The 27,459-nt window shown below is 42.5% G+C and overlaps 1 protein-coding gene across 7 annotated transcripts in view; it reads right to left on the bottom strand.

Moving 5' to 3' along the window:
* The window catches only part of LOC142487267 (triple functional domain protein), a 419,339-nt gene that overhangs the window by 160,132 nt on the left and 231,748 nt on the right, over positions 1 to 27,459 (bottom strand). For all 7 annotated transcript variants that reach the window (XM_075586263.1, XM_075586256.1, XM_075586257.1 and 4 more), the window contains exons 6-9: positions 25,089 to 25,211; positions 11,162 to 11,353; positions 8,607 to 8,738; positions 5,185 to 5,415 (exon numbers count right to left, since the gene is read on the bottom strand). In XM_075586263.1, the coding sequence (XP_075442378.1) occupies positions 5,185 to 5,415; positions 8,607 to 8,738; positions 11,162 to 11,353; positions 25,089 to 25,211 (678 nt within the window). The remainder of the gene's footprint in view (positions 1 to 5,184; positions 5,416 to 8,606; positions 8,739 to 11,161; positions 11,354 to 25,088; positions 25,212 to 27,459) is intronic.

Raw genomic sequence — 27,459 nt, 5'->3', positions numbered from 1 at the left:
GCTCTTCTGCTGCACTGTACCTTTCTACAAGGGCCACAAGCTCATCCGCATTGTGGGGGTCACTCCGACTGACCCAACGACGTAAGGCAGAGGGAAGTTTCCTCAAGAACTGGTCCATGACCAACCGTTCCACGATGTGGCTTGCTGAGTTGATCTCGGGTTGTAGCCACTTCCGGGCGAGGTGGATGAGGTCATACATCTGGCTTCGGGTGGCTTTATCCATCGTGAAGGACCATGCGTGAAACCTTTGGGCACGAACAGCCGTGGTTACGCCGAGGCGGGCGAGGATCTCGAACTTCAATTTTGTATAGACGTTAGCTTCGGCTGGCTCTAGATCAAAGTAAGCCTTCTGGGGTTCGCCGCTTAGGAAGGGTGCGATTAGACCAGCCCACTCAGCTTCTGGCCATCCCTCTCTCTGTGCCGTGCGTTCAAACGTGAGAAGATAGGCTTCCACATCATCCGAGGGTCCCATCTTCTGAAGGTAGTGGCTTGCCCTGGTCATTTTCGTAACTGGGGTTGCCGCTGCCAGTGGAAGGTTACTGATAGTCCCCCTCAGGATCTCGAGTTCCTGCTGTAAGCCCTGAGCGAACCGCTGTTGCTCCTCTCTCAGCAAGCGGTTTGTCTCTTGCTGGTTTGCATTCGCGTTTTGCAGGGCTTCATTCGTCTGTTGCTGGTTTGCATTCGTCTGTTGCTGGTTTGCATTCGCCTGTTGCTGGTTGGCATTAATCTTTTGCTGGGCTATTAGCAGCTGTTGCTGGGCTGCATTCGTCTGCTGCTGGTTTGCATTAGTTTCTTGCTGGGCTATTAACAGCTGTTGCTGGGTTTCATTCGCGTCTTTCTGGGCAGCGACATTGCGTACCAGCGCACCCACCACGTCTTCCATCTTGTTTGCAGAGGATGAAAAAAAAATTTTTTTTTTTTTTTTCTTTCAAAGTTCTTCAACCCGCAGACCCCCTAGTGCTCTGCCCGCATTCTCCACCATATGTGACAAACGGCTTACTCCGGGGCTCCGCCGTCTGTCCGGGACTGTTAGAACACGGTCTTTTAGGGTAGGTTAAATGATGAGACGTCACGTACTGTTCCTTTAAACAGGCTATACCTGGTTTATTCAATCCCAGGCACTGGGACTGCTACAGTGTAAACAGAAAACAAAGCCAAACAAAAAGCTGCTCGTCTGAGCGATAACTTAAAACTTAGATGTCCCTGACTCAGAGTTGGAAGTGGCTTGTCCACTTCCACCAACAAAATAAGTACCTTTGCAGTCTTTAGACAAACTAACAAAATGAATGAAGCAATTTGGGAAAGAGGCTTTCTCACCCCTCTGCAGTTCAGCAGCCTTCCAGGCTCTTGGGCGGGGCCCAGAGGAAACAGGAAACAGGTCTTATATACCTGTACTCTAATCAGCATGACAGGTGACAGAAAACAGGCAGCAGACAAACTGTGGAATGGAGTGCCTGTACTACGAGGCTGCCCTGTTCAGCTTAGACAGGACAGAAACTGTTCAGTATCCTGGGAGCCCTGTATATGGAGTTTATTACCAACCCCTGGTTTCTGTCACAGTATATATGTGTGTGTGTGTGTGTATATATATATATACATATATATACACACCCATACATATACACACACCTGACGATGGTGCCTGTGAGGACTGCAAAGTTGGTTGTGTGTACGGACTTTTAAAGCTGCAGTTCAAGCTGCCGCTAAATTTTTTTTTCGATATGTGCATCAATACAATCTGCACACTGACAAGTGATTAGCTAAGTTGCCGATCGATCCGTTCTCCTGTGATCGATCAGGGAAGATTCGGGTTCTTTAAATCTCTGTTAGAGCTGCAGAAGATTACCCAAGATGCAAAGTTGTGTGTGGAAGATCATGTGACCAGGCAGGCACTATATACAGACAGGGCAGGGCTCAAGAGCCAGAGCCTGTCTCAGAAGAGGAAGGGGATGTGATTTTGTAAATGGTTGCTATAGAAACAAAAATGCTTGTTACATTAGAATACATTAAAAATGTCTTTAAAAGTTTTTGTTTTTTTTAAATGCTACAATTATTTTCTCATAGTACAGAATTGATTTATTTTAAAAAAAACACAGATGTAGAATATTTCTTTAACTGCAGCTTTAAATACACTGTTTCCTTGCTATCGATCTGCGTGGTGCTGCATTCTTCATCTAGCTCAACATATATATGTATTAATTATTTGCGTGCTAGCACACGTCACAACATGCCAATTGTCTACATTACAGAAATGTTCTTAGTGTTTTTGTGTGTGTATAAATATATTTCATTCTCTAATGGGTAGTAACAAAACGATGCGTCTCTCATCCAGATGTAAACCCTTACACATGTCACAGATTTATATTGATCCTGGGAGAGACTGTAACTTTAAAGTTGTAAAATCGCCAAGATTAAACCCATTAAATCCACACAAAATGAGTCATGCTTCTGTAAATCTCTGCAGACTAATTTTAAATATTATTTTCCGTACGAGGTGGCAGCTGTAAGCGGCTAGAAATATCTAAAGGTGAAAAATCAATCATACTATGTTCACTTTACCAACTGGGAGATATTTTTAAACAACAATATTCATACATCATTTGTAATAGAACCGGCAAACACAAATGTTTTTATCACCCTGACCAGCACTGAACGGTTTCAAGAAATTAAAAAAAAGAAAAAGAAATTGGTTGCTAAAATAACCAGCACCTTGCGAATGAGGCACTTCTTTTGCAGTGAACATGAATTATTTTTTGTACAGCGATTTTAAATGGGAAGAATGAGTCTTGCCAATAATGAGCAGCGAAAGCACAAAAAGAGACAAGGCCGCCAATAAGATTGCACCATATATACATACATCTGCCTCGCACATTAATACACAGCTTTGTCCATAAGACTAAACTGGAGATGATTGTAGATTTATTATACACGGAAACTACCATCTATTGCCCCGCTACACAATACATGCTGAAATCAGAGTCAGATCTGATCTGTAGTACGCATAACACATGCAAAGTGAGTACTATCGTTCATCCATCCCTCAGCCCTTTCATCATTTGGTCGGAGAATTTAGAACTCTTTCTGTTACAATGTAAATGTCATACTAATGAGCAAAGGCACGTGGTATTTCAATGAAAATAAAGCAGTAGAAGTATCTTGTGATTAACAAATGTCTCTATTGGCATATCAACTGTTATCATATGTTATATTCCCCATTGCATCATTTAAAATGATTTACCAAGAAAAAAAGAGCTTACATAGATCTGATCCACACACGTGTGTATAGGTGTGTGTGCAAATCTGTGGCAATATATATATTACCGTATTGGCCCAAATATAGTGCTATGTTTTTTTCCTAAAAATGTCCTTCCGAAAACTGTACTCGTATTATATGCGCAGCCTAACACCTTTTATTTTTCATGTAAAACACCTTCAAAACTTTAGGGTCATATTATGTGCGAGACCGTACTATATTTGGGCCAATACGGAATATATATAGACTATTAAGAATACCCCTAGATACAGTAACACTCCTAGGTCAGCAGTCGACATTTTCATTTTACCATGGTTTACATGGCACCTCAATGTATTTCCCAGAGTAGGAAATATTGAGCAATAAGATTATGTTAATGGATTCATTCGGCAAGCGGTTTCTTATTTGATTTTAGATCAGTCGTGCAATTGTAAAGTATAATTCAACTACTTGGAGCTGCAATCACTTCGGCACTATGAAAAAAATAGACACCTAACAGAATAATTAACACTTTGAAAGATCAATTAGATCCGTGATCAAACCTTTCGTTAACCTACAAGGCAGGGAATCCATAAAAGATGGCAAATCTGACAAATACACAAAATACCGTAGCACCAACAGAATTGCTGCTGGTGTGTGCAAAACCAATAGCACACATCCTAACAGCAACATAATACAATATACAAAACCTTTGAAACGCATCATCCTGAAGACTCTTCCCTATTGCATTACATTGTAATGTATGACAGGCCCTTTCATCAGCAAGTAGGTTAACATGACTTGAATACTTGCATGAAAGGGCTCCTCTAACCAAACATGTGCTTTAAGGCAAGGACTGTACATTTACAGTTCACAATCGTCAGACATTTATGGTTAAAATAAAAAAACATAATTTCTCAAGGCTTCATGTTAACAGTTTTACTGCCAGAGGGGGTCATCAACACATTGTTCTGCAGGATGCTGCAAGGCCCCTTTGGCAGTGAAAGGGTTAAATATCACTGTAAACAAATGCTGCGCACAAAGCACAAGATTCACAAAATACACATAACTATATATGCCATTAGCACCCAAACGTGACTGACAATCTTTTTAGAAGCTTAACGCAACAGTGTCTCCTCCACACTTAAAGCAATCAAATTGAGATTAAGCAATCATCCTATTCATTTATTGCAGAGTACTGATGTATAGCACCCCCTTCATTAAGTTTAAGAAGCTTTGTTAAACAAAGTAAAAACAGGATCGTTCTACTTTGAGAGACCCAACAGAAAATGAAAATACGCAACCCTGATTACTGCTTTGAAAAACATGCCCTGGAGAATGGTGAAAGAAATCCTCTCAGTACAGGTGTCCTCAATAAAACAATAGGCTTAGGATGATGAGAATGTTTTTACAGAGGTACCTAGGATGTAGCCTCTTGTCAATCATTGCCCAAATGCAAGTAGAACACAAAGAATATGCGGGATTTAGGTTTCTAGGAAGCTATTCACGATCAAAAAACTCTTAGCAAAGTAAATATTTGAAACACAACATGCAACACAAAAGCCAGACTAGAGTTTTTAGTTTTTAAGACTAATATTGCCATGGCTCATAAGAGTATGGTAAAAACAAGTGAACAACTGGAGACAAATTAACTCTTTTTTTTGAAGGGGAGGTGGACTCTTTCTGGGGAGAGACTTCAAATTCAGGAAGATGCATATGTTTAGATTAGAAAGACCGTATTGGTGATACAGCTGTCAATCTGAAGTCGCACCCCCCAATGGTTGCGCTAAGATATTGTGGGATTTAGGACAGCAATGCCCAAACATGGCTCTTCTGAGCACACGGTCTGGACTCCACTGGTGGCTGAACGACAATTTCCCTCGTTGCCGTTAAGTAACATTAGTTAAACCCTACATGTAGTATTTTTTTCCTTAAGCATATTTATAGCTCACCTGTTGAACGTCCTGTTGAAAGACACACAGCTGCAGCCGTTGATGCAAGCGGACTTTGCGGTGCTGCCAGATGTTTTCCAGCTGACGCTGGTGGTGCAACACTTCATGGATAGCGTCTAAAACATGGTGCACAGCCTTTGAGTAGTTGGCTGAAGCCGTCAGGGAGTCAGAGCTTCCTGGAGTCAATGGTTTCTGAAGTTTGTCTAGCAGCGATTTCCCATCCTGACTCACCTGTGTTACATAAAAGAAAAAGCTTTCTTATGTTGTATTTATAATGGAAAACTTTAAAAAAAACTTAAGTTTCTACAGCAGTAAAAAATAACTGCGTACATCCGCAGCTAACAGGTGTTAAAAAAAAAACCTGTATTCCAGTACTTAGGCGACATGCTCATTAAATGATCTCACCGCCTGTAATTTTAAATGGATGTCTATCTTTATTTATATACACCATCCATGTACATGTCGTCTTACAGCAGCAATACACGTGACATAATAGGAATAAGCACTTCAATATAGAAGAAGGCATTAGGAAAAGGAGTCCCTGCAGATAAGAACTATATGATGCAGATAAGGACTACTTTCCTCAGCAAATTTCTTCCAATTTACCTTACGTATTTTTATTTTTGTAACTTATATTTTATTGGTTTTGAAAACGACATACAGAAAACAATACATACAAGAAAATATTAATAACAAGTAGTCTTAGGCTGCGCTTATAGTGCTGGCTACAGCTACGAATGACGTCTCCCATCTCCGTAGCCCAAGCGAAAGTTGTAATTTGAGTTTGGGAGACGTCTCTTGCTACAAGGGGAGTGACGGAAGGCAGAGGGGCGGGGACAAAAGCAAGGGGGAAGGCTGAAATGGAAATGAGTTGTAATTTCTGTTTGTATGCTGAATTTACAGTACTTTTACTTTAAATTACGGGAGAATTTACTATTTTAAAGTTGTTCATATAGTGTGTTTCACTTGACAGACACACACACACACACAATCAGGGCCGCCAACGGAAATCATGGGGCCCAGGACAAATGAAAGGAGCAGGCCCCCCCCCCACCCCAACGCATAGCGCACCTACCACGGAAAAACAAATTTTAGCGTACAACTTTTACTTAACCCCCCAATACATATAAAAATACACCCCCAATATATATGTAACGGGTTTTCTGGCCTAGCCTGACCCACCCAATCTCACATTGGCTCCTGTGGTCTAACCAGCCCCCATTACAGTGTAGTGTCTGGTGGTGCACCTGTTTGCAACAGGACTCCTGAGTCTCCCGCATGATGTTGTGTGGGGATTGCCAACCCAGACAGGCAGCTGAGGTAGTGTACTTGAGTCCTACCTATATCCAGTGCAGCGCCTCCACCTCATCAGGATCCCAGCGTCCGCTTGTGGATGGTCTTGGTGAGGAACTCCTCTGTGGTGCACTCCTCTGTGTAATCACTCCACACTTACATACGAGGGTATGATTGAACAAGATCATCTTTATTGAAGTGAGGTGGGCCAGCTGTCCCTCACAGCGGTTGTGCTCAGCCGCTCATGCTCACCGCACTTCCCTTTGAAAGGTATCTCTTCCCAATTTGGTGGATTCCCTATCTCCTCTCAGGGAGATAGTCCCTGTGCCAGGTCCCTGGTCACAGTCTAGTGAGCCGCCTCCTCCCAAGTCTGTACTCAGACTTGCTCCTTGCTTCAACATCTACAACCAACTTTAACTTTTGAGCAGTGCTGTGCCTTATGTATACTCTGGGGGCAGGCACAACTCTGACATCACTAATTATGGATTCAGAGTATGTGGCCACTCCCATCCATACATAGGGCACCTCACCAGGGTATGAGGGCAAACCTCCATAATTACTGCTAGCATTCCCATAACTTACCAGGCCTTACTGCCAGCAGGAGAGATGACTGTAGTCCATTTTACAGCATGGCTACACATATAAAAATACAAACCTAATAATAAAACGCTGCAACCGGTGCCGGGTCTCTCGGCAGCGACGGAAGTCAGCTGGGCTAAGCTTCCGCTTCGCCGGCGTGAGAGGGAGGCCCGGCGCACACACGAGCAGCCATTGTGGGACTGAGAGGTGCCTGCAGTGGGGCAGGGCCGGTAGCAACTGCTGTGACCTGCAGCCGGGCCCCTGCCACCCACCGGCCCCCTGCAGTCCCGCCAGTCGCCGGGCTCCCGCCACCACTCCCCGCAGTCCCGCCAGCCTCTGGGCCCCCGCCACCGCCCCCCCATATCGCCAGCCAACGGCCCCCCCACCCCCCACCACCACACCGCCCTCCCCCCTGCAGCCACCGGCCCGACCTGTGATTATCCCCAAGGCCTGATTTGTATATGTATTGGGGGTGTATTTTATATGTGTATTGGGGGGGGGGGGGGAGTGGGGTATATTTGTAGATGTATTGGGGGGGGGAGAGGGGTATATTTGTAGATGTATTGGGGGGGAGTGGGGTGTATTTGTAGATGTATTGGGGGGAGTGGGGTATTTTTAGATGTATTGGGGGGGTGGGGTGTGTTTTTGTATGTATTGGGGGGTTAAGTAAAAGTTACGCGGGGGGTCTGCTCTTTTCATTTGTCCTGGGCCCCATGATTTCTGTTGGCGGCCCTGATCTCACACAATCCCACACACAATCCTCCCCCCCCACACACACAATCCTCCCCCCCCACACACAATCACGTAATCCCACACACACGCAATCCCACAATCACACACACACACACACACACAAACCCCCCACCCACACACACACACAATCACTCCCAAACACACAATCACACACACTCCCACAACCACAATCCCACACACACAATCCCCCCTCCCACACACAATCAATCACACACACTCACAAATACACACACACAATCCCACCCACACACACAATCACACACACAATCCCACCCCCCACCCCCCTTCTCCTTGCAGTCACACACAGACACATTTCCCCTCTCCCTGCATCAGATCAGAAGCTATCTGATTGGTTACAGCCTGTCACATGAGGGGACCGTCTCTGTAAAAATCAAATTCTACTGACTACAGAGATTCATGTCTCTTCGTCGCCCCTACTATAAGCGCATGCTACAGATTCAATGCATTTGTTTTGAAGCGACGTCGCGTCGCCGGCACTATAAGCGCAGCCTTGAACACCGTGCATATTTTAATAGCAACCCTGTCCTTGATATAAAGGTTTATATGCACTCATACATATCTTACTGTTCCACTGGGCTTGTAATGTACACAAATTATCTCTTGAAAAAAAGGGGTTCATTTTCAAAATTACCTGAGCAACATGTGTAACACAACCTATGATATATACTGTACATACAGGGGCAGATTTGAAACCTTTTGCACACACATTATATATTTATTTTTTTAATAATTGGCCCTATGCCGTATAATATTATAGCAAAGTTTTGAAGTGCTACCTCTGAGTAAGCCAATGTGATGTGTTCATATATTCCTTGGTGGTGGTGTATGGCATCTTCTAGATCCGGCAGCTCAGAAGGAAGCTCTACCTCACCACAAGCCTTGCACCACGAGTCAACATTGCTCATGTACTGACGGTTGAAGAAACCAAAGCAAAAGAGAAGTTGGTTATAAACAATGCAATACAAATTTAAAAAATGATATATTATATTGATTGCATAATCTAAGTAGTCATTGTGTTACAGTCTCCTCCAACAGAAAAAAAACTTGTTTTACCAATTCTGTGCTGGGGCATATGACAAATTACACATTGATAATTTGTAGGCCTCTCCAGTAATGAATGGAAAAAACACTTTATTTTTATTATTAACAACAATCCGTTACATTTTTATAGCACCGGCAAGGTAAACAGCCAAGGTATAAAGTCTAGCCTGTAGAGGCATAGTAAGCTTCTAAGGCTGCGTCCATGTAGGCGAATACTGCACAAGGCGATCACATTGCCTTAAAGCAATGATCGCGCCCATAGACCGCGTGTGCGACCGCAAGAGGTGGCGCGTGGTGCAGGTCACATGAGCAGTTCGCCCAATGAGGGCGAACCAACTTTGTGATGTCACAGACACGCCCCATGGTGCATCTACCTTGACCATAAAATGCTCCCGCTTAACACGGGTGATGTCACTCGTGCACACCTCCGCACGGTCTTCAGCTGTATGGACGCAGCCTAGCAGATCATTATTTGGTGGTCCTGAGATACAGACAAGAAGCTTTCACAGAGTCTCTTACAAGTGCCTTACCAATAGACCTTCCTCACAGGACAAGTGCAGTCGTTTTAACTTTTATGTGGTAAGCAAATATAACATTTAGATACCTTACACAATTTACAAGCAAACAAGAAGATTGTTACATGTGTATTTGCTGAAAGAGTTCTCTGTGGGTCTAAACCAGGCCTGCACAACTCCAGCCCTCGAGGGCCGCAAACAGCCCAGATTTTCAGGATATCACTACATCAGCACAGCTGGCTCAATTAGTGGCTCAGTCATACTGAGCCACTAATTGAGTCAGCTGTGCTGAAGTAGGGATATCCTGAAAACCTGGCCTTTTTGCGGCCCTCGAAGACTGGAGTTGTGCAGGCCTGGTCTAAACCTTTGTGGTCAAAGGGCTGTGTTGATAATGTTCAGTATTATATACTGTATATAAAAGATTATAAAATATAAATTGAAGCAATTCAAAAGTTATTTAGGACCATCAATTTTAAGATTTTTTTAAAAGAAATCATGGCAAATGTTTTTCATACTCCTCACAAAGAAGTCCTCTTTTATCCTTTGAGAAGGTTGAAACCTTTTGCATACAAATCTATCCTCTGGCACCCAAGAAACAACATATTTTAGGAAAAGCCTATGATGTTGGACACAGGTAAGTTTACATAGCATATGAATGAGATGTTCATAGGTTTCAAAGGAAACAACAAATGCCCCCTTTTTTACCAAATTCAGTGGGTTCCCAGACCCACTGATCTATCTTCCAGGAGGCTGCATAACAATTTGGCTTGGCAGATCACAGCATGACAAGGAGGGAATATAACCCAAGTCAATTAATAACAAGGACATGATGGATCATAGCACATTATAGCCATCTGCCATATTATATCCCTGTTATGGTTGAAAAATAGAGCAAATAGCAGTAGATTCTGTGCTCTTATGGAGGTGAGAAGGTAGTAGTCTTATTCTGAGAAACGCTCAGCAGCAGGAAGAACAGTAAAGAAAATGAGAAATACCCTTAGTTCAGTGGTTGTCAAAGCCTCCTCTGGACAAGTAATCAGACCATATGTTTAGACTGCCAAGGAATATTCTCTTCATGTGTTAACAAAGGCACATTCACATGTCAGCAAATGTATTGGCACCCCTAACAAACGTATTCCAATCTCCAATGTTACAATACAAATATCCGATATAAACATTGAAAAATAAGGAAAAGCCTTGTTTACTATTCACACACCTTGCTGACACACAGATGTTTAATAGTTACTTGTATTTCTTATGTATACAGAATATTATACTGTAGGTCAGGGACAAAATCTAATAGTGGTTAAAGAAAATAAATATGTATAGATAAAGTTATCGGAAACAGACGTTACTCTATGGTCTTTGATCCGTCACATTAGGCCCACATGCAATGCTTAGAAATGCATATTTTACCTTTGATACTTTGAAAGAAAAACCTGTGGTCACAACCAGCAATTTGGAGCCATTGCTCCAGTTATATGGTTATTTTAAAGCTGCACTGCTCTGTGAATGCGCTGCCACCCTAAACCACTGTAATGTGATGCATTACAGGACCCTCGGGACCAAATAATATCAAAACTGTGTCCTTAAATGAGTAAAGATTTTAGTTCACTACGATGTTCGCAGTCCTCAAAGATAGGCAGGAGTTTGAACGCGAGTTACCCCTCTTCTTTAACCAACGACACATTCATCTATAATCTCGTCTTAGAAAGTTAACTCAAAAAGCATTTGTTTTAGCCAATTAACTGTACCGAAACCTCCTGTGCACTCACCTGCTCAGCTTTCTGGTGGAAGAGAGCAGACATATCAAGCAATGTGCTGCGTTCGTCCAGAGCAGCTGCAAAAGCCTTCCACTCTTGCTCCAGCTGATTGGCAATCTGTTTGATCTGCTGTGACGCATAGTGTCCGGACTCCACCAGCCGATTGGCCACTGACATTATACGGTTAATGTTTACATACACATTCTAGAGTGAAAGGAAGGTCAAAGGGAACTGTTAGTCCAAGGCAAAAAAATCAGAAACGTATAGCAAATAGTGCCCACAAAAAAAAACATTGCTTATTTGTTAATTAATTTATTTTTTTTGCTTAAAGAATAAAATCATGTTTGCTTAAGAAACTAGTCGTGGCTGTTTTTTTTTATATACACAACATATGGACAGTCGTTAAATTTGTGGTTTCATTTGGACCTTTGAAGGGTTTGTGGTTTGGATCTTTTTGCTATCTTGTCTCATGCACACACTGTCAACATATGTTTCATTTAATTTTCCTATGCTAACTGCAGGTTTTATTTTTCATTTTTGTTCCTTCTGAAGCTTTTGTTATTTGTTGAATATTTGTAAATTTATGATCTAACTGGAATGGTAAATTTGGGGATACGCCCACACCAGGGCCTCTCTTATTTACATACAATTAAATAAATATTGTTGCTTCACAAACTGCACCTTTAAATAGAACACAAAACCAAGTCTGGGACACAATCTAACCATAGCGACTATATTGGAAACATAAAACCAAGTTTTTCATTTTATAAATGTGGCCAGGTCTCCCCCCCCCGGGCATCCCACTAGGTTCCCCATGTTCCCCTTACCTCCGATAGCGCTGCGGAGGGGGTGGGGGCGTAGGGAGTTTGCGGCAGGCAACCCAGTCGCCGGAGGCTCTCGGCAGCTCCCGTAGCAAGGTGCCGTCATGTTAGATATGCGCTCGCATGCGCAGATGGTAGGGACAGGGCGGTAATTACTCACATAGGGCTCAGCGGGGACTACAGCCCCCAGAAGGCTATGGGGCTGCTAGATCACATGGTCACAGCAGCCAATAGGGAGCTCGGATTGCCCTGCAGGCAAGAAAATACATTTGGCGCGCTTAGAGAGCCACACCAGTTGGAGCTCGAACAAAGAGAGGGTAGAGTGTGGGTGCAGTGTGTCAGTGGCCTCTGCACTAGGCCAGAGACCCCCATAGGCCCCGACTCCCCCTTTGAGCTTGTGGTTGCTGCAGGGACAGGCCCAGTAGTTAGGAACACTGCCCTTGTAGTACAAGCGTGAGGGACACAGCAAGGACGCGGCGGCAACCTGGCATCAGGTGGTCTGGGACCAGATCAACATACCAAGAGAAACAGACTATTACGGTGGGACCCTCCAGCTGGACACCACATCATGTGGAGGCGGACTCATAGCTGACGACGACGGCGTGGGACCGGATGTCTTCCCCTTTTCTTCAGTCGGCGCTACCAGGTGCTGGAGTACCCGGCAAGTATCACACTTACACCTACAAGTGCACCAACTTTAACACGCGGTTGTGGGCAGCGCTGTCACACACACTTTGGGTCGGTTGACTCATGTGGACACCAGGGTGGTGGGGTGCCCAGAGGCATCTCAGTACTTTGGGGATATTCCCTCCGGGTGTGGACACTGTGGGGTTACGGCCATGCGTGGCCTATTTGGTGTGGGTGTTATATTGTTGTTCCCTTTTCATATGCATGCAGTAAACTGTTATCTTTATCAGTGTGTGTATTATTGCATTGGGTCCTGTGACGGGGTTATCCAACATAGTAGGATACCGCACAGGTGGAGGCGCTGTCACCAGATGAATCGGGTACACCCCAGGCTCCCAGCAGCGGAGGTTCAGGCCTCCTGTGAGCCACAGGTAACGCACCACACACAAAGTAGTCGCCTTATCTCCCATAGGGTGGGGGAAACTGCGATACATATAATTCATAGCATCTGGTATTTTTTGTGCATTTTATTTGAAGGTAAACTTGTAAGGCCACTCTGTTTGATGTTGATGCTCTTCAATGAACACATACACTTTGCTGGCTATCCGAAGCCTAAACAGCATGGCTTGCCTGCTCAACTGCTTGGCCCTTAACTCTATACTGAATCCTCCAACATGAGGGCATCATCTACATAACTAAAAAGTTTAAGTGGCAATGCATTTATTTATTTAAATGTTTTTTCCAGGATTGAAGCAGGGGGTCTCCAGAGCTAAACCCCATTCATTTCAACTCCAGGGACCCCCTACTTACCTCTGTAGTAGGTGCCGGGAGCTGCTCTGCTTTGCTACCAGGGATTACATAATGACAGATGATCAAAGCTCCCGCACCCTGCGGGCCAATAGGGAACCATAATGTCATCAGGTTCCGCTAGCTATTGGCATGTGTGACGCGTGAACTTTAAAGCCCAGCAAGCGGCTACCGGCACCTACTATGGGGGTAAGTAGCTCCGTAAACAGGGGGTCTCCGGACCTAAAATTAATTGGGTTCAGTTCCGGAGACCTCATAAAAAAAATAAAAAATAACATGTTTCCTTTAAGACACCATTAACAAGATGGCTATGACCCTTGTAATATTTTCTATCCTATGTTCCAAATCATAATGAAGGTTTAAAAAGTGTATTTTGCAATGTGCACAACAATGGTAGAAAATAATTAATTGAAACCATGCCACTGTATTTGACTATGAACATGATCTTGTAAAAGAACAAGAAAACAACACTAGATTATCCCTATGTTCTGCATTGACACTGGAGAAGCCTGTGCTGAATAGGAGAGTCTTTGATCTCACAAGTAAGTGAAGCATTGTACGTGTGCATTGTTCAACCAAGCATTCCAAAGAATATAAATAGCAATGTATGTTGGATAACAGCTGACCGTAGCCAATTTGCTGCCAGGATGATCTGCAAAGCATTGCACAGAAATGTGCTGCAGTTCCCTCCAGTAAAGAAAGGTTAATGTAGGCACAAGTGGACACTTGTCAATGTTAAAAGGTTCTGCAAGTCATGTACCAGCTGTCACAGAATTTCCTAAGGGTTTACAACAGTAGGTTGTTTCTTTTTATCCTTTTTAGCCATTTATTTGCGGAGGTAAGCACTGGGTTATCCCTAAACTCTATTCCAAACCATTATGTGCCAAGCCACAAGTTAAAAAAACAACAGACCTTGGACAAGAATCTTACAGATGTTCTTTCCTCTCCAGGGTCTGACTACGACTATAAGGAGGGCCTTCTAAGCATGTCAAAATAGCAGGGAAGCAGGGTTATGTTGGCTCATCAAACCTGCAAGCTGCTGACTTCCGTTTCTGGACAAAGGGATTTTCTACTTCATAAAAAACTCATAATGTAAGAGAAATCAAATGCCAGAGGAAATACTGTACCCTTTAATAACAAAATAAGGTGACAACCTAACAAGTTATCCTTGTTACATCTGTGTTGATATAATTAGTATTTAAATGTATTTTAATACAAATTGTGATCTTTTTATGAAGTTGATTTCCATCCCTCATGACAGGAACACAATGATATAGAGAAGGGGAGCACAAACTTTTGCTGCTGTGGCCCCTGTCTTTCTTGCCCCGGTGCTCGCTTCCAGAACCCCCCCCCCCCCCCGCTTGCATCCGCGTCAAATGACGCTGCGGGGTCATGTGACGTCATGTCACGAGACCCCCGGCATAATTTGATGCGTGTGACACCACATCACATGGCCCCACGGCGTCAAGCAAGGTATGTGGAGTGTTGCAAGAGCCTCACGCGATCCCCCGACATTTACTTTAAATGCCTTGGGGAAGAACGTGGGGCCTCTGCAACCTCCCCCCCCCCCCCCCCCCCCCAGAAAAATCTATTTATTACCCGTTCCAGTCAGGAGTCAGAAGACGGCATAGCACAAACATCTATGGTTCGTGTATTAAATGATCTCCTGATGGCAAGAGACAGAGGTAACTGTTCGATCTTACAGTAGTACTCCTTGGCCTCTCTTCGGCATTTTATACCATGGGATCTTAATGGAGCAGGATTTCTGTGGACTGGGTGGCACAGTTCTCAGCTGGTTTAGATCCTCTCTTACCGGCAGGTCACAGAGAATATCTTCAGGAGTGTACTCCTCTGCTTCCATGCCCGTCTTGTGGAGTGACATGGTTCTATCCTATTTCCTATGTTGTTCGCAGTGTACATGCTGCCACTAGGTGACATAATTAGACGGCATGGCCTGGGTTATCATTGCTATGCAGAGGACACTCAACTCTATCTGTCCTTTGCACCAGGTACTAAGGACCCATTATCAGTCTTCAACAGATGTTTATCTGAGCTTCTAGAGTGGATGAGTTCCAGTTGTTTGAGGTAGAATCCTGTTGAGACAGAAGTGGTGTATGCTCACCGTCGGAAGACAACAAAACTGCAGCTAGGTCACCACACTGGCCTTAGGCGTGTAATATAGTGCTCGCGCATGCATTACGTGCATGTCAATTATAATTGGTTGTGTTAGCCAGACGTTTGTATACTTGGGACGCGCACTGCCGTGAGCGGTGGCAAGGCAGACCAGGGAAAATACAATAAAATTGTATTTTTGCGCTGCTGCCATGCCGTGAACCAATCACAGCGCGGCCAAACGCTGTGACGTCAGTCACGCCCCCTAACCGCGCACGTCATTGCTTGCACCCTAGCAACTAAACGCACGTGCAGCAGCAAGGACTATATAACAAGCCTTAAGTTAGGGGCTCCCAGCTGCTAAACTCTGTCCATGTGCTGAATCTTGGTGTTGCCCTTGACCCTTAAACATCAGGTGTCAGCCATGATCAACTCTTCATTCTTCCACCTAAAGAACATAGCCAGGATTAAGTACGTATTCTCCCCCAGAGGATCTTGCCATGCTTGCCCATGCTTGTGTCCTCACGCCTGGACTACAGCAATGCACTGTCCTCCGAAGGAACAAAGCTACAGCGCAAAGGAAACATCAAGAAAAAAGATCATAGTGTATTCTGTAAATTGTAAGTGAGAGTCCTGCAGTAGTGATCCACACTTACAGAATTGATGTCAAAATCAGGCAGAAGAATGCTTGATCCACTCTTGTAATGTCAGGGAGGGGAAAAAAATGTGGTAACTGCTGAGCTCAGCTTTGCCATACTGAGCTTTGGGACCCAAAACTTAATTCAGACTGTTTCCCTGCCGAAATCTCGCGAGACGAGACCAACTCCCACGTAACGCGTAAGTGCACGGAGAGACCGGCTGCGAGAGGTGCAGGACGCTCCTTGGATCGGAACCAGGAGGATTCTGGACAGATTTCTGGTGGCAGTAAATAGATTTTGGATTGTTCCATGGCCTAAATCACATTGTAAGTGCGATATGTACATTTTAATGGTTTAAATTTTTATTATTAAACTTTGTTACGCGATGGTACTTTTTGCTGTTCTCTCTTATATTTATTCCTGAGCTGATACTTATGGAAGAGAGCTGAGCCCAGCAGTTACCACATTCGTTTCCCTCCCAGACATTACAAGAGTGGATCAAGGATTTTGTTTTCTGCCTGATTTTGACATCAATTCTTTAAGTGTGGATCACTACAGCAGGACTCGATTACATTTTACAGAATACACCATGTTCTTTTTTTCCTTTGTGTTTCCTTTGCGCTGTAGGTTTGTTCCTTCAAAGTCTGCCTGTCTTTCTCTCTGGGTAAGAGTTCCAAACCAAGCTGCAGGGAAAGTATAGCTATTTTATCCAGCTACGTGTTTCTGATTGTTGCGCAATTCTTTTTCTCCCATTAGCAATGCACTGTACCTGGTTCTTCCGGGGGGAAAAAAGCTGACCCGAATGCTGTGGCCAGTTTAACGAACCATTCCCATTCTTGCCACATGACACCTGTCCTCCATTCTCTACACTAGCTACCTGTCAAATAGTGAATTTATTTAAAGACTGACTTGTTGAGATTCAAAGCACTACATGACCAGGGTCCCAGCTATCTGAAAGAGCTTGTAGTCCCCTACACACCCGTTCACTCACGCTGATCTGCAGATGAAAGACTCCTAACAGTTCCAGGAATCTCCTTAACTTCCTTTAGGGCCCGAGCTTTTAGCCATGCTGCTCCCACTCTATGGAACAGTCAGCCTCGTACCGTTCGAGAGGCCCCTGTCTGGAAATCTATAAAAATAGGGCTCAAGATCTACCTGTTTACCCAGGCATTTAATAGCTGCAGTATCGCCCCATCCAGTATTGCATCTTTCTTTCTGTTTGGTCTTCTTTATAACCTTAAATGTTTTCTTTTTTCATTTTTGTAACGGTGAGGTGCTTTGAGTTCCATTGGGAGAAAAGTGTTGTATAAAAAACGTTATTTATTGTTAAATAACGACTGCTACCTCTTTTGCCTTTTTGAAGGTCAACCGAACTGAAGACATTACATCGCTCATTCTGGAGAAAGATACTTTGATGTAACAGGCACTCACATGAGTGTAAATGGTAACATTTCTATTTTTGGTTTCCAAATAGTTTTTCAATATACTGCACCAAATTGTTCTCTTAGGCGTGGGCCATGGTAAACAAAATACAGCACTGAGCCGCGCTGACGCTCATGCTCTCCTGCTCAAGCAGGAGCTTTTTTTGTGTCCTGGCATGAGCGTCAGCGAGCGCGCTTGTGAGGCGGGTGGGAGGCGGGGCTAGCCCGCCACGTCACGGAGTGCCATTGGCTTTTGCCGGTCACGTGACCGTCCCTCCGCGCGAAAAATTAAATGAATCTGTCGGCTGCAATTCCACACGCCTCCGCATGCCTGCGGAAGCATCTACCAAAGCCCCACACATGCCGGATGCAGGAGGTACGTTTCCTGGCTCAGTGCTGTATTTTTTACCATGGCCCCGGGCTTTTGTGTATGTTAGCATTGCCATTGTATTACTATTGTCCTCACATCCCTATTTTACTGTGCTGCAGAATATGTTGCTGCATAATAAATTAACAAAAATTAATATAAATGACAATAATGATATTAACCATACCATTTCTAAACTTTACATATTTCCATGATAACAAGTTATGGATAGTAAAAATAAAAAAAGGGACAAAAAGTCTCCACCATACAGAGTACAGTAATGATAAAGATCACTTATAAAAGCACATTCACAATCTTCGACAAGTCCACAGACCTGCCTTACCACATAATATTACCATGACAAATGCTTTAAAGGCTTTTCGAAATCCTTATATAATCTATTTTTGTAACAATTTTTTTTTACAGATAATTAAGTTTCCATTGTTCTTTGAAAAGTATTTATGATGTAATTCTTGGTCAAAAGGATTAACAAGAGGGAATATAATTATGTTGCAAGTATGGATTTCAAATGACCTAAACACAATGAAAATAAAATCCTCCCATGACAAAACACATACACACACGCTCACAATAAAAGAAAGTGAGTGTTTTTTACTTTGGGATATCTTCATATTGATTCAAATGTATTACACTATGAGGTGTTTTCTTTTGCGCTTCTATCTCTTGGCATATCCAGGTTTTCACTGAGGAGATAATACTGGAAGATTTGGGGAGCGCAGGAATCACCATATCAAAATGAAGCAAATAAACACTACATAGCGCAATATGCTTCAATTGGGTCTCTAATAGTAGGAATACAATAGAATGGGCACTCACATTTTCTTATTTTAAAACCAGCATATTCCACAATCAATGTGGCTCTGAATCATCAGGCTTCACTTCCTGGTTTAGGAGATGGTTAAGGTCTGGGTGTGAAGTTCCTCAATGTAGAAGAACCAAATTCCAAAGTACAGTACAACACTGCATATACTTGGAAATTGTATTAACTAGATATTTGCACACTTACACAAGTATATGTAGCATGGACATATAAGACTATAGCTGAGTGGCGTCTGGTATCCTCACCGATCCGCCTGCTGGTAGCGCCTCCTAGTCTGCTGTGCTCCTGTCGGTGTCTTGCGTCACATCTGGTGACACGTCTCATCACTTACGGTGCAATGGATTTTGCAGCGAGGAACAGGCAGCGATCCGGTATCGGTAGAGATGGTACAGAAAGAGCCTATGAGCTCTACCCGTTTCGCTTAGAATAGCTTCATCAGGAGTCATCTGATGTCCATGCTACATATGTTTGTTTACTGTTGCTATTAGAGACCCAATTGAAACATATTGCGCTATGTAGTGTTTGCTTCATTTTCATATGGTGAACCTGCGCTCCCCAAACCTTCCAGTATATTCATCTACAGAAGAAACTTGGACCTTTCTCCATAGGGTTGAGCTGTGATCATTTCACTTTATTATTTGCACATGAACATGCATTTTATTTCACATTAAGGTTTGTTAGTGCACCATTTGTACCTTTTTATACCTTCTTAACAATTTTATTGTGATTTAATATTGTTTTAACAACACCACTTTAATTACACTCTATATAGGAGAATCTAAGTACCATATTTTGTCACTTTCACTGAGGGGAGACAGAAGTTTCCTCTGTAGGTATTTGCTTCTTCTTTGCAATCACATTAATTTCACTTTGTGGATCCTCTTTTGCTCACATCTTATAAAGACAATAAGGACATATCTATTCCCCGCACTTATTACGGATGTATAATAATATTCTGGCAGGGGGGTCCTTTTCAGACCAGATGTTGCAGGCGTCCATCTCGGTGATTCATAAACAGGGCAAAGACTCCACCAACTGTCAAAGTTATAGGCCGATCTCATTGATTAATTCGGATGTAAAAAAGTATCCCAAATTGATGGCCAATAGATTGTGCACTATTCTACCCAGGCTGATTCATCCGGATCAGGTTGGTTTTATCAAAGGTAGGTAAGCGGACGATAATACTAGAAGAATAGTTGATATCATAGATTATATCAATACCAACAAGCTCAGGTAATCCATCAGGTGTTCCTGTCAAAATCATTGCAAATTAAAAGTGGCACAAGACAGGGCTGCCTGCTCTCGCGCCTGTTGTTCGCCCTCTGCATGGAGCCACTAGCAGCCCACATTCGATGCAATAAGGATAGCACGGGAATCCAAATTCTCTCAGGAGTATAAAACAGCATTATATGCAGATGATGTTATTCTGACATTGTCTAGGCCCCTGGTCTCTCTAACCAACCTCTTTGACCTGCTGGAGAAATTTAACGCGATTTCAGGATTTAAAATAAATCAAGCAAAATCGGAAGCTTTGAATCAGAATCTCCCAAAAGACACCGAAAAATTAATAGAGATTAACTTTAATTTGAATTGGCAACCCAAAGCAATTAAGTATTTAGGAGTTAATCTGACTAAGGGAGGTGAAGTCGTTGTACAAGGCAGATTATCATAAACTCTTGCAGTCTTTTAGAAAGGAGTTGAAGGAATGGGCATCGTATGGCATCTCCTGGATTGGAAGAGTTTACAGCGTTAAGATGAACCTTCTTTCCCGTCTATTATATCTTTTTCAGACACTTCCCATACCCATAGAAAGGGCAGAAATTAGAGACATGCAAACTCAGATCTTTAAATTTATTTGGAAAAACAAAAAAACAAGAATAAAAGCAAAAACACTGTTGAGGCCCAAAACTGCAGGCAGACTGGCGGTACCTTGCTTGTTCTCATACTTTAGAGCGGCCCAATTGAGTCAAATTATTCAATGGCATTCAGATTCGAAATTACACAGATCGGTGGAACTGGAGAGTGAACTATGTGCCCCATTAGAAATTCACAACTTAATTTGGTACCCAAAATCTAGATTAAAGAAGATCTTGAGACCGCTGTCCTCAATGACCAACTCACTTGCAGTCTGGGGAAGCAACTAAATTTAGATGTGCCCTGATCACTAGGAGCTCACTGATGACCCCACTGTTTGGATATCCTGATTTTGCTCCTGGGATGGACGAGGGACACTTTTTACTCTGGAAACGGAGTGGATATGGGAGGTTGAAGGATCTGGAAGGCAGAACTACTATTAAGACATTCACACAGATTCAGTCAGATAAAGGCATTCCTAACACAGAATTTTTTAGATGCCTCCAGATCCGGGCATTTTACACCAAACACACGAACTGTCCTAAAGTGACAAATTTTGAAACTCTGTGTGCGTGGGCACGACACACAGGGACATACATCTAGATTATATAGAGAAGTGATCGATCCTGGAAACGGAGGCGGACAAAGGCTTGACTACATGACACAATGGGAAAAAGATTTAGGGGAAACACTAGAGGACGAAGACTGGACGGACATACTTGAGGCAGTAGAAAAAAACCTCGATCTGCACAACATTAAAGGAGAACTCATAAGGTATTAATGAGGTGGTACCTCACCCCAGTTAGATTATCTAAAGTTGTACCGGGTTACTCCCCCTTGTGTCCAAGACAATGTGGAGAGCCTGGTGACCTGTTGCACATGTTGTGGTCTTGCCCTCGATTGCATCCGATCTGGGAACAAATTCAGATTTGGCTAAAGAGGATTTTGGGCATCGAAATTCCTCTAGATCCCTGGTTATTCCTATTAAATAAACCACTGGAGGGCCTGTCAAGAGCAGGGAATAAATTAATCGCCCATTTTGCGACAGCAATGAGGTGTGAGACAGCGTTATTGTGGAACCAAACGCAACCCCATCTATAGAGAAGATTCCGAACAGAATTTGGTTTGTCTGCCAGATGGAGAAATTGACAAGTTTGGTCAATGACACTGGCTCAAATTTTCAAAAAGTCTGGCTTCCATGGCTGACGCAAACAGACATCGCAGGGGTGAGCAATGCCACCATTTGGCTGTGATAGAGAAAGGTGAGTTCTCCTTTGACAAATAGCAGTAATCAGTGGACAGCGACAGAAGAGACAGATAGAGGTTAACAAGGACCCATATAGGGAGGTCAGATAAGGCACACACGCTGCAAGTGCAAAAAAAAAGGGTTTGTGAGGCGCTTCTATTAGAGGTGCAATAAATACAATTTAAACCTTTTGTGAAAAAGTGCTCTTATAAATAAATGTGTAAATATTGTGAATAGTGAATAAATAAATAAATTAGTGAACTTCGCAGCTCAACCCTTAAGGAGAAGATCCAATTACTCCTGTCGTTGATTGTAGAAAAAAGCTTGTGGGGAGCGCAGATGTCACCATATGTGGGGGAAAAAATGAAAAAATATATAGTGTAGTATGTTCTACAGAAAAAACAGCTCAATGAATCACAGTTGGGGACTCACAATTTTTCAATAGAATAACAGCAGTGGATATGAACGTGTTGCATGGAAGGCTTGCTCAATATGAAGTATCAGGTTTCAGCAGGATAGGCCCTCAATGAAAAAGATGACACACTTAGTGCAACATTGCATGTTCAATGTATATATATATATATATATATATATATATATATTTAAAGGCAATAGGTATTGCACTTACATTCTGCACTATGTGCATAGACACATAAAAATAATGATGCGCAGCTCTTGTGTTCACCGCCAACCCTGCTACCGAGATCGTGTCGCGTCACTTCCGGTTAGCCCGTCACGTCACTTCCGGTTGCGATCGATCGCAGAATTGGAACCAACGGGTCAGGGGGGTGCTGGATACACTCGTAGACTGCTGCAGTTCAACTCTTCGCATTTCGCTTGCTTCCAAGCTTCGTCAGGAGTTCAATCTGAACATTCCCCTTGCAGGACGGGATCAGTGAAATAAGGAATGAGGTGTCCTATATATATATATATATACATACATTGAACATGCAATGTTGCACTAAGTGTGTCATCTTTTTCATTGAGGGCATATCCTGCTGAAACCTGATACTTCATATTGAGCAAGCCTTCCATGCAACACATTCATATCCACTGCTGTTATTCTATTGAAAAATTGTGAGTCCCCAACTGTGATTCATTGAGCTGTTTTTTCTGTAGAACATACTACACTATATATTTTTTCATTTTTTTCCCCACATATGGTGACATCTGCGCTCCCCACAAGCTTCTTTCTACACACGCTGCAAGCAAGGATCTTGCAGAGTAGGCAGAAACACCCAAAATGGAGTTGAAACTCGAGAGGAAGCGATCCACAATGGAATAAGCTGGTGTGAAATTAGGGTTCCCTTCCTCCCCCCTCCCCCTCTTTCCTAATGTGTCACCCTCTACCCCCCCACCCCACCCTGAGTCTTTGTTCAGTGTGAATTCGTCTTGTCACATAAAAAGGTGCGGACATATTACAAAATAGATTGAAAGTGTTATAATGTGTATCACAACTGCTGTACCTTTGAAAAAGTGAATAAAACAAAGTGTGAAAAAAAGGACATCTATTCATTACTACCACCAAGCACACTATAATTATCTTTTAGTGTGTGTATGTGTGTGTGTGTATATGTGTGTGTGTATATGTGTGTGTGTGTATGTGTGTGTGTGTGTGTATATGTGTGTGTGTGTGTGTGTGTGTGTGTGTATATGTGTGTGTGTGTGTGTATGTGTGTGTATGTGTGTGTATATATATGTGTGTGTATATATATGTGTGTGTATATATATGTGTGTGTGTGTGTGTGGATGTGTGTGGATGTATGTATGGTTGTCAGAAGCGGCACAGTATTCATTAGTGTGCCAGCATAACAACAACTATATTTCTATATAGTGCTTTTCTCCCAGTGGGACTCAAAGTGCTTCACAATTATAGTATAGTGTGCAGTACGCAGGGAAGCAGGGGTCCCCAGACCTGAAATTAATGTGGTTCAGCTCTGGAGACCCTCTGCTATGTACTAAAAATAATAATACAAATAATGAAATCTGCTGTAAGAGCTGTGCGGGGAGACACAGAGAGGGACTGCTTCTCTCTGCTCTCACTACACAGCTCTTAGGCCTCGATTATACCTGATGCTGCTAAGCGGCAGCGCGATCCGGTGATCCTCAAGGAGCCTCGGCAGTGAAGGCGACAGGAGAGGAGACAAGGAGGCGTGGCCGTGAGCGGTTCGCCCTCATTGGCTGAACCTCTCACGTGACGCGGCCGTCGCCTGTCAGAAACAATTTAGCAAATCTCTTCAGGAGACTGCCGCCCTGCAACTCCAGGCGGCGCGCTGGTATGTAAACATACATAGGATTTCTGCCATTTGTTTTTGCGCCGTCGTTCTTGGTATAATCACGGCCTTACAGACTGTGGTGGCCCGGTATGATTAACGCTGTGGGAGTTCCATTGATAAGCAGGAATCAAGGGCCCACATACAGCCACTGAAGTATGTCATGTTACCTACTACTGCTGTAGAACTACATGTTAGAATTCCATGATGTACAAAGTGGGTGTTCGTTTATTCAGTTTAAAACAAAAAGGAAAATTACACATAAAATTACATTAAACTGCTCCTATATGCTTTATCTATAACGTTGCATCTGATTATTGTGGGATTTTCCCACAAAGAAAAGGAAGATGTCAATTCAACAAGTTCTGCTTCAGCAGAGCCAATACCTCCAACTACTCCCCAAGTGACAGACCATAGATATGAGCTTCACAAAATATTCAATGAGGTGACCAATATGACAGAAGCCCTTAGAATTGTCAGCAGCCTATCTATTAGGCTCGCCAACATGGATGCCTCCTGACTTTGCTGCCGCTACCAACATGGCTGCCGAGGTAGGACATCAGCCTCTTCCTGAGCCTGATTGCTCACACCTGCCTTCTCACTTTATAAGGCTTCCAGTCCCCTCTCCCCTTGGCTATGCAAGGTACTCCTACCTTCTCTCCTGCTGGAAGCATAGTTCCTGTTTTGCCTGCCTCAAACCCCTGCCTGTTTCCGGACTACTTTGTGTCTCTCCATCCCTGACCCCGGAACTGTGACCTCGAAATTCCTGCCTCTATCCTTGCCTGACACCGGTACCGGACCCCACTATTTTAGGCATTCGTGATTAAGATCCCAGGTACGGGTCGGTCTCTACTTTCTGCCTAGCAGGTCTGTTTCCTTGACAGTAGACGATCAGTGGAATAAAAAACATGTTTTAAAATGTGCTCTCTTACCATACAATTCATAGCGAAATGATTGTGCTGCGTCTGAAGCTCCATGGCGTGGTTATGACTGGTGCCAATGTCAGTATAACTCGTCAAAAACAGACCTTTGTTATGTGTAATCCAGTCAAACATCTGTAGGAAACAACATCATTATAAATGGATGCCTATTGGCCTGAAGATTAATAAAACCAAGAAAAAATTAACACAAACAAAAAATTGGTTTAATAAAGAAAAAAGGACAGCATTCACCAAGCCGCAATGAGGGATCTCTCGACTTTATTTGCAGTTATTCTCGCATTATAGGGTAATGAGGCCACTATAAAACGTGACAGACAATTTTTTTATTTTACATTAGTTCTTATAAATAAGTTGAATGTGCAACACAATGTTTAATACTCTCATACTAAAGAAAATGTCACGTGTTTTAGGGTTTTTCGGTAGCTTTAGCCTCTTTTCTTCGTCCAGAAAAGAATAGCTTTTTGTATTTGCTGATCAAATTATTTCCAAAGGCTTGATTGAAATAAATAGAAAAATAGTACAGTACTATACATATTGTTGCACCAAAGCTTAAAAGTTCTGAATGCTTTTGCCGTCACTACCACAACATTAGAATTATTGCACCGCTGTGTCTCCAGTTATACAAAAGGAGCCCCAGAAAAGCAGGCCTTTATTTCATCTCAGAGCCGGCATGTATTTCTTGTAATGAACGAAACAGCATTTTCCTCCCAGGCACATATTTTGAAAAAGCAAATAATTTATATCAAGGGTGTTCAAGCTGAGTCCTCGAGGGCCACAAACAGTACAGGTTTTCGCTCATTAAACAGACAAAGCAGCAAAACGGGTTTCATAATTTAAAAAAAAAAAAAAGGAATTGCCCTGAAAACTTGGCATGTTTGTAACCCCAAAAGACTTAACTTACATATGTAATATACATGTTAGATAGTTACATAGTAGATGAGGTTGAAAAAAGACATATGACTATCTAGTTCAATCTACATTAAACATTACATTTAGACCAGTTACGTATCCTATATTAGTAAATGTGTTGTCTTTGCCATTATTTGTAGCTATTCAAAATAAGTTGGTCTTTTTAGTCCAGTGAGTTTTCCCAGTGCATAGATTCGCTGCAGTATTTCTTGACCCTACGCCCCTTCAGCAGGGGTGTCACTTGCTTCATTTTCAAAAGAAATATTTTGTTGTTTAGTAAAATCACATCTTACTTTCTATGATGATTTATGTTCTAGAACAGAACACTATTGGTCATATTTAGGGCACATAGCTTCAAGTACAGTATTAGAATTTTTATTAAGTATTAAATTCCACGACATATGTTTAAAAAAAAAAAAAAAAAACGGTCATACAGGATTCATATTTAAAACAGTTGTTAGCAGGAACTACGATATTACGGTGAAAGAGAGCATTGTCTTCTATTAATTTTTATTTATTTTTTTAAAGCCTGTGAAATAATTAAACAAGCTTTTATCTGTACAAATGTAGCACCTATGTGGTGGATGACTTCTTTATGACAAGAATTAAAAGTTCAATGATGACAAATACTATTATCTTTGTGTAGTAATTATGTTGACTTTGCTGAACATGCTTAGGGGCATTCACCTTATTTAGAATATGACTTATTGGTTTGCCGACAAACCACCGTCACAAATATGGCTGTACCACAGTAATGCCAACCCATTTTCAGCATCGTAGCAGTAATTTAGGACTACAGCATTAAGAAATCGGTTTAAATTATCCTGCGAATAAGGCCATAGTTATTATGTTACACTAGGAATGCCTTTGCATTCATAACCACTATGTCATAAAGCCAAACAGGAATCTAGCGGACAATACCAATGCTGTGAATAATTACTTTATCAAGACATTGTTGAAAGATCAAACAACTTTGTCTACAAATAAATGTGACTGTGTTTAGAAACTATGCACTATAATAATAGAAAGAATAGTAAATCTGATAATAAAAATAGCAAATCTACAAAATTGAGAGGCTGTTTATCCCATATTCTGCACCAAGAATGATCTAGAGTTTGTTGCAATAGTACTCGCCAATTACAGAGCTGAACATTTTCTGCACTAAAAAAAATTAGGTACGCAGAGGGTAAAAATAGACTGACTTGTTGTTACAAATAATACTAATTATAAAGTTGCCTTGTATTTACAAGCACACGTGTTTGGGTGTGTTTGTGAGTGTGTGAAACTAGTCTTACATTCTTAAACTGCAGAAAGTGGTAAACATAAACCTGCTGAAATGAAAAAGCTCAATAAAAATGAGCCTGTTTAATACCACCGTTAGGTCTAACCTCGTGTCGGCCTCTGTGAAAATATCATTTTTCCAATACTTTGTCTAATCCCTCGCATCAGTTCC

The sequence above is a fragment of the Ascaphus truei genome, chromosome 2, assembly GCF_040206685.1.
Source record: "Ascaphus truei isolate aAscTru1 chromosome 2, aAscTru1.hap1, whole genome shotgun sequence".
Taxonomy (NCBI): domain Eukaryota; kingdom Metazoa; phylum Chordata; class Amphibia; order Anura; family Ascaphidae; genus Ascaphus; species Ascaphus truei.
This window is presented reverse-complemented; position numbering and strand designations above follow the sequence as displayed.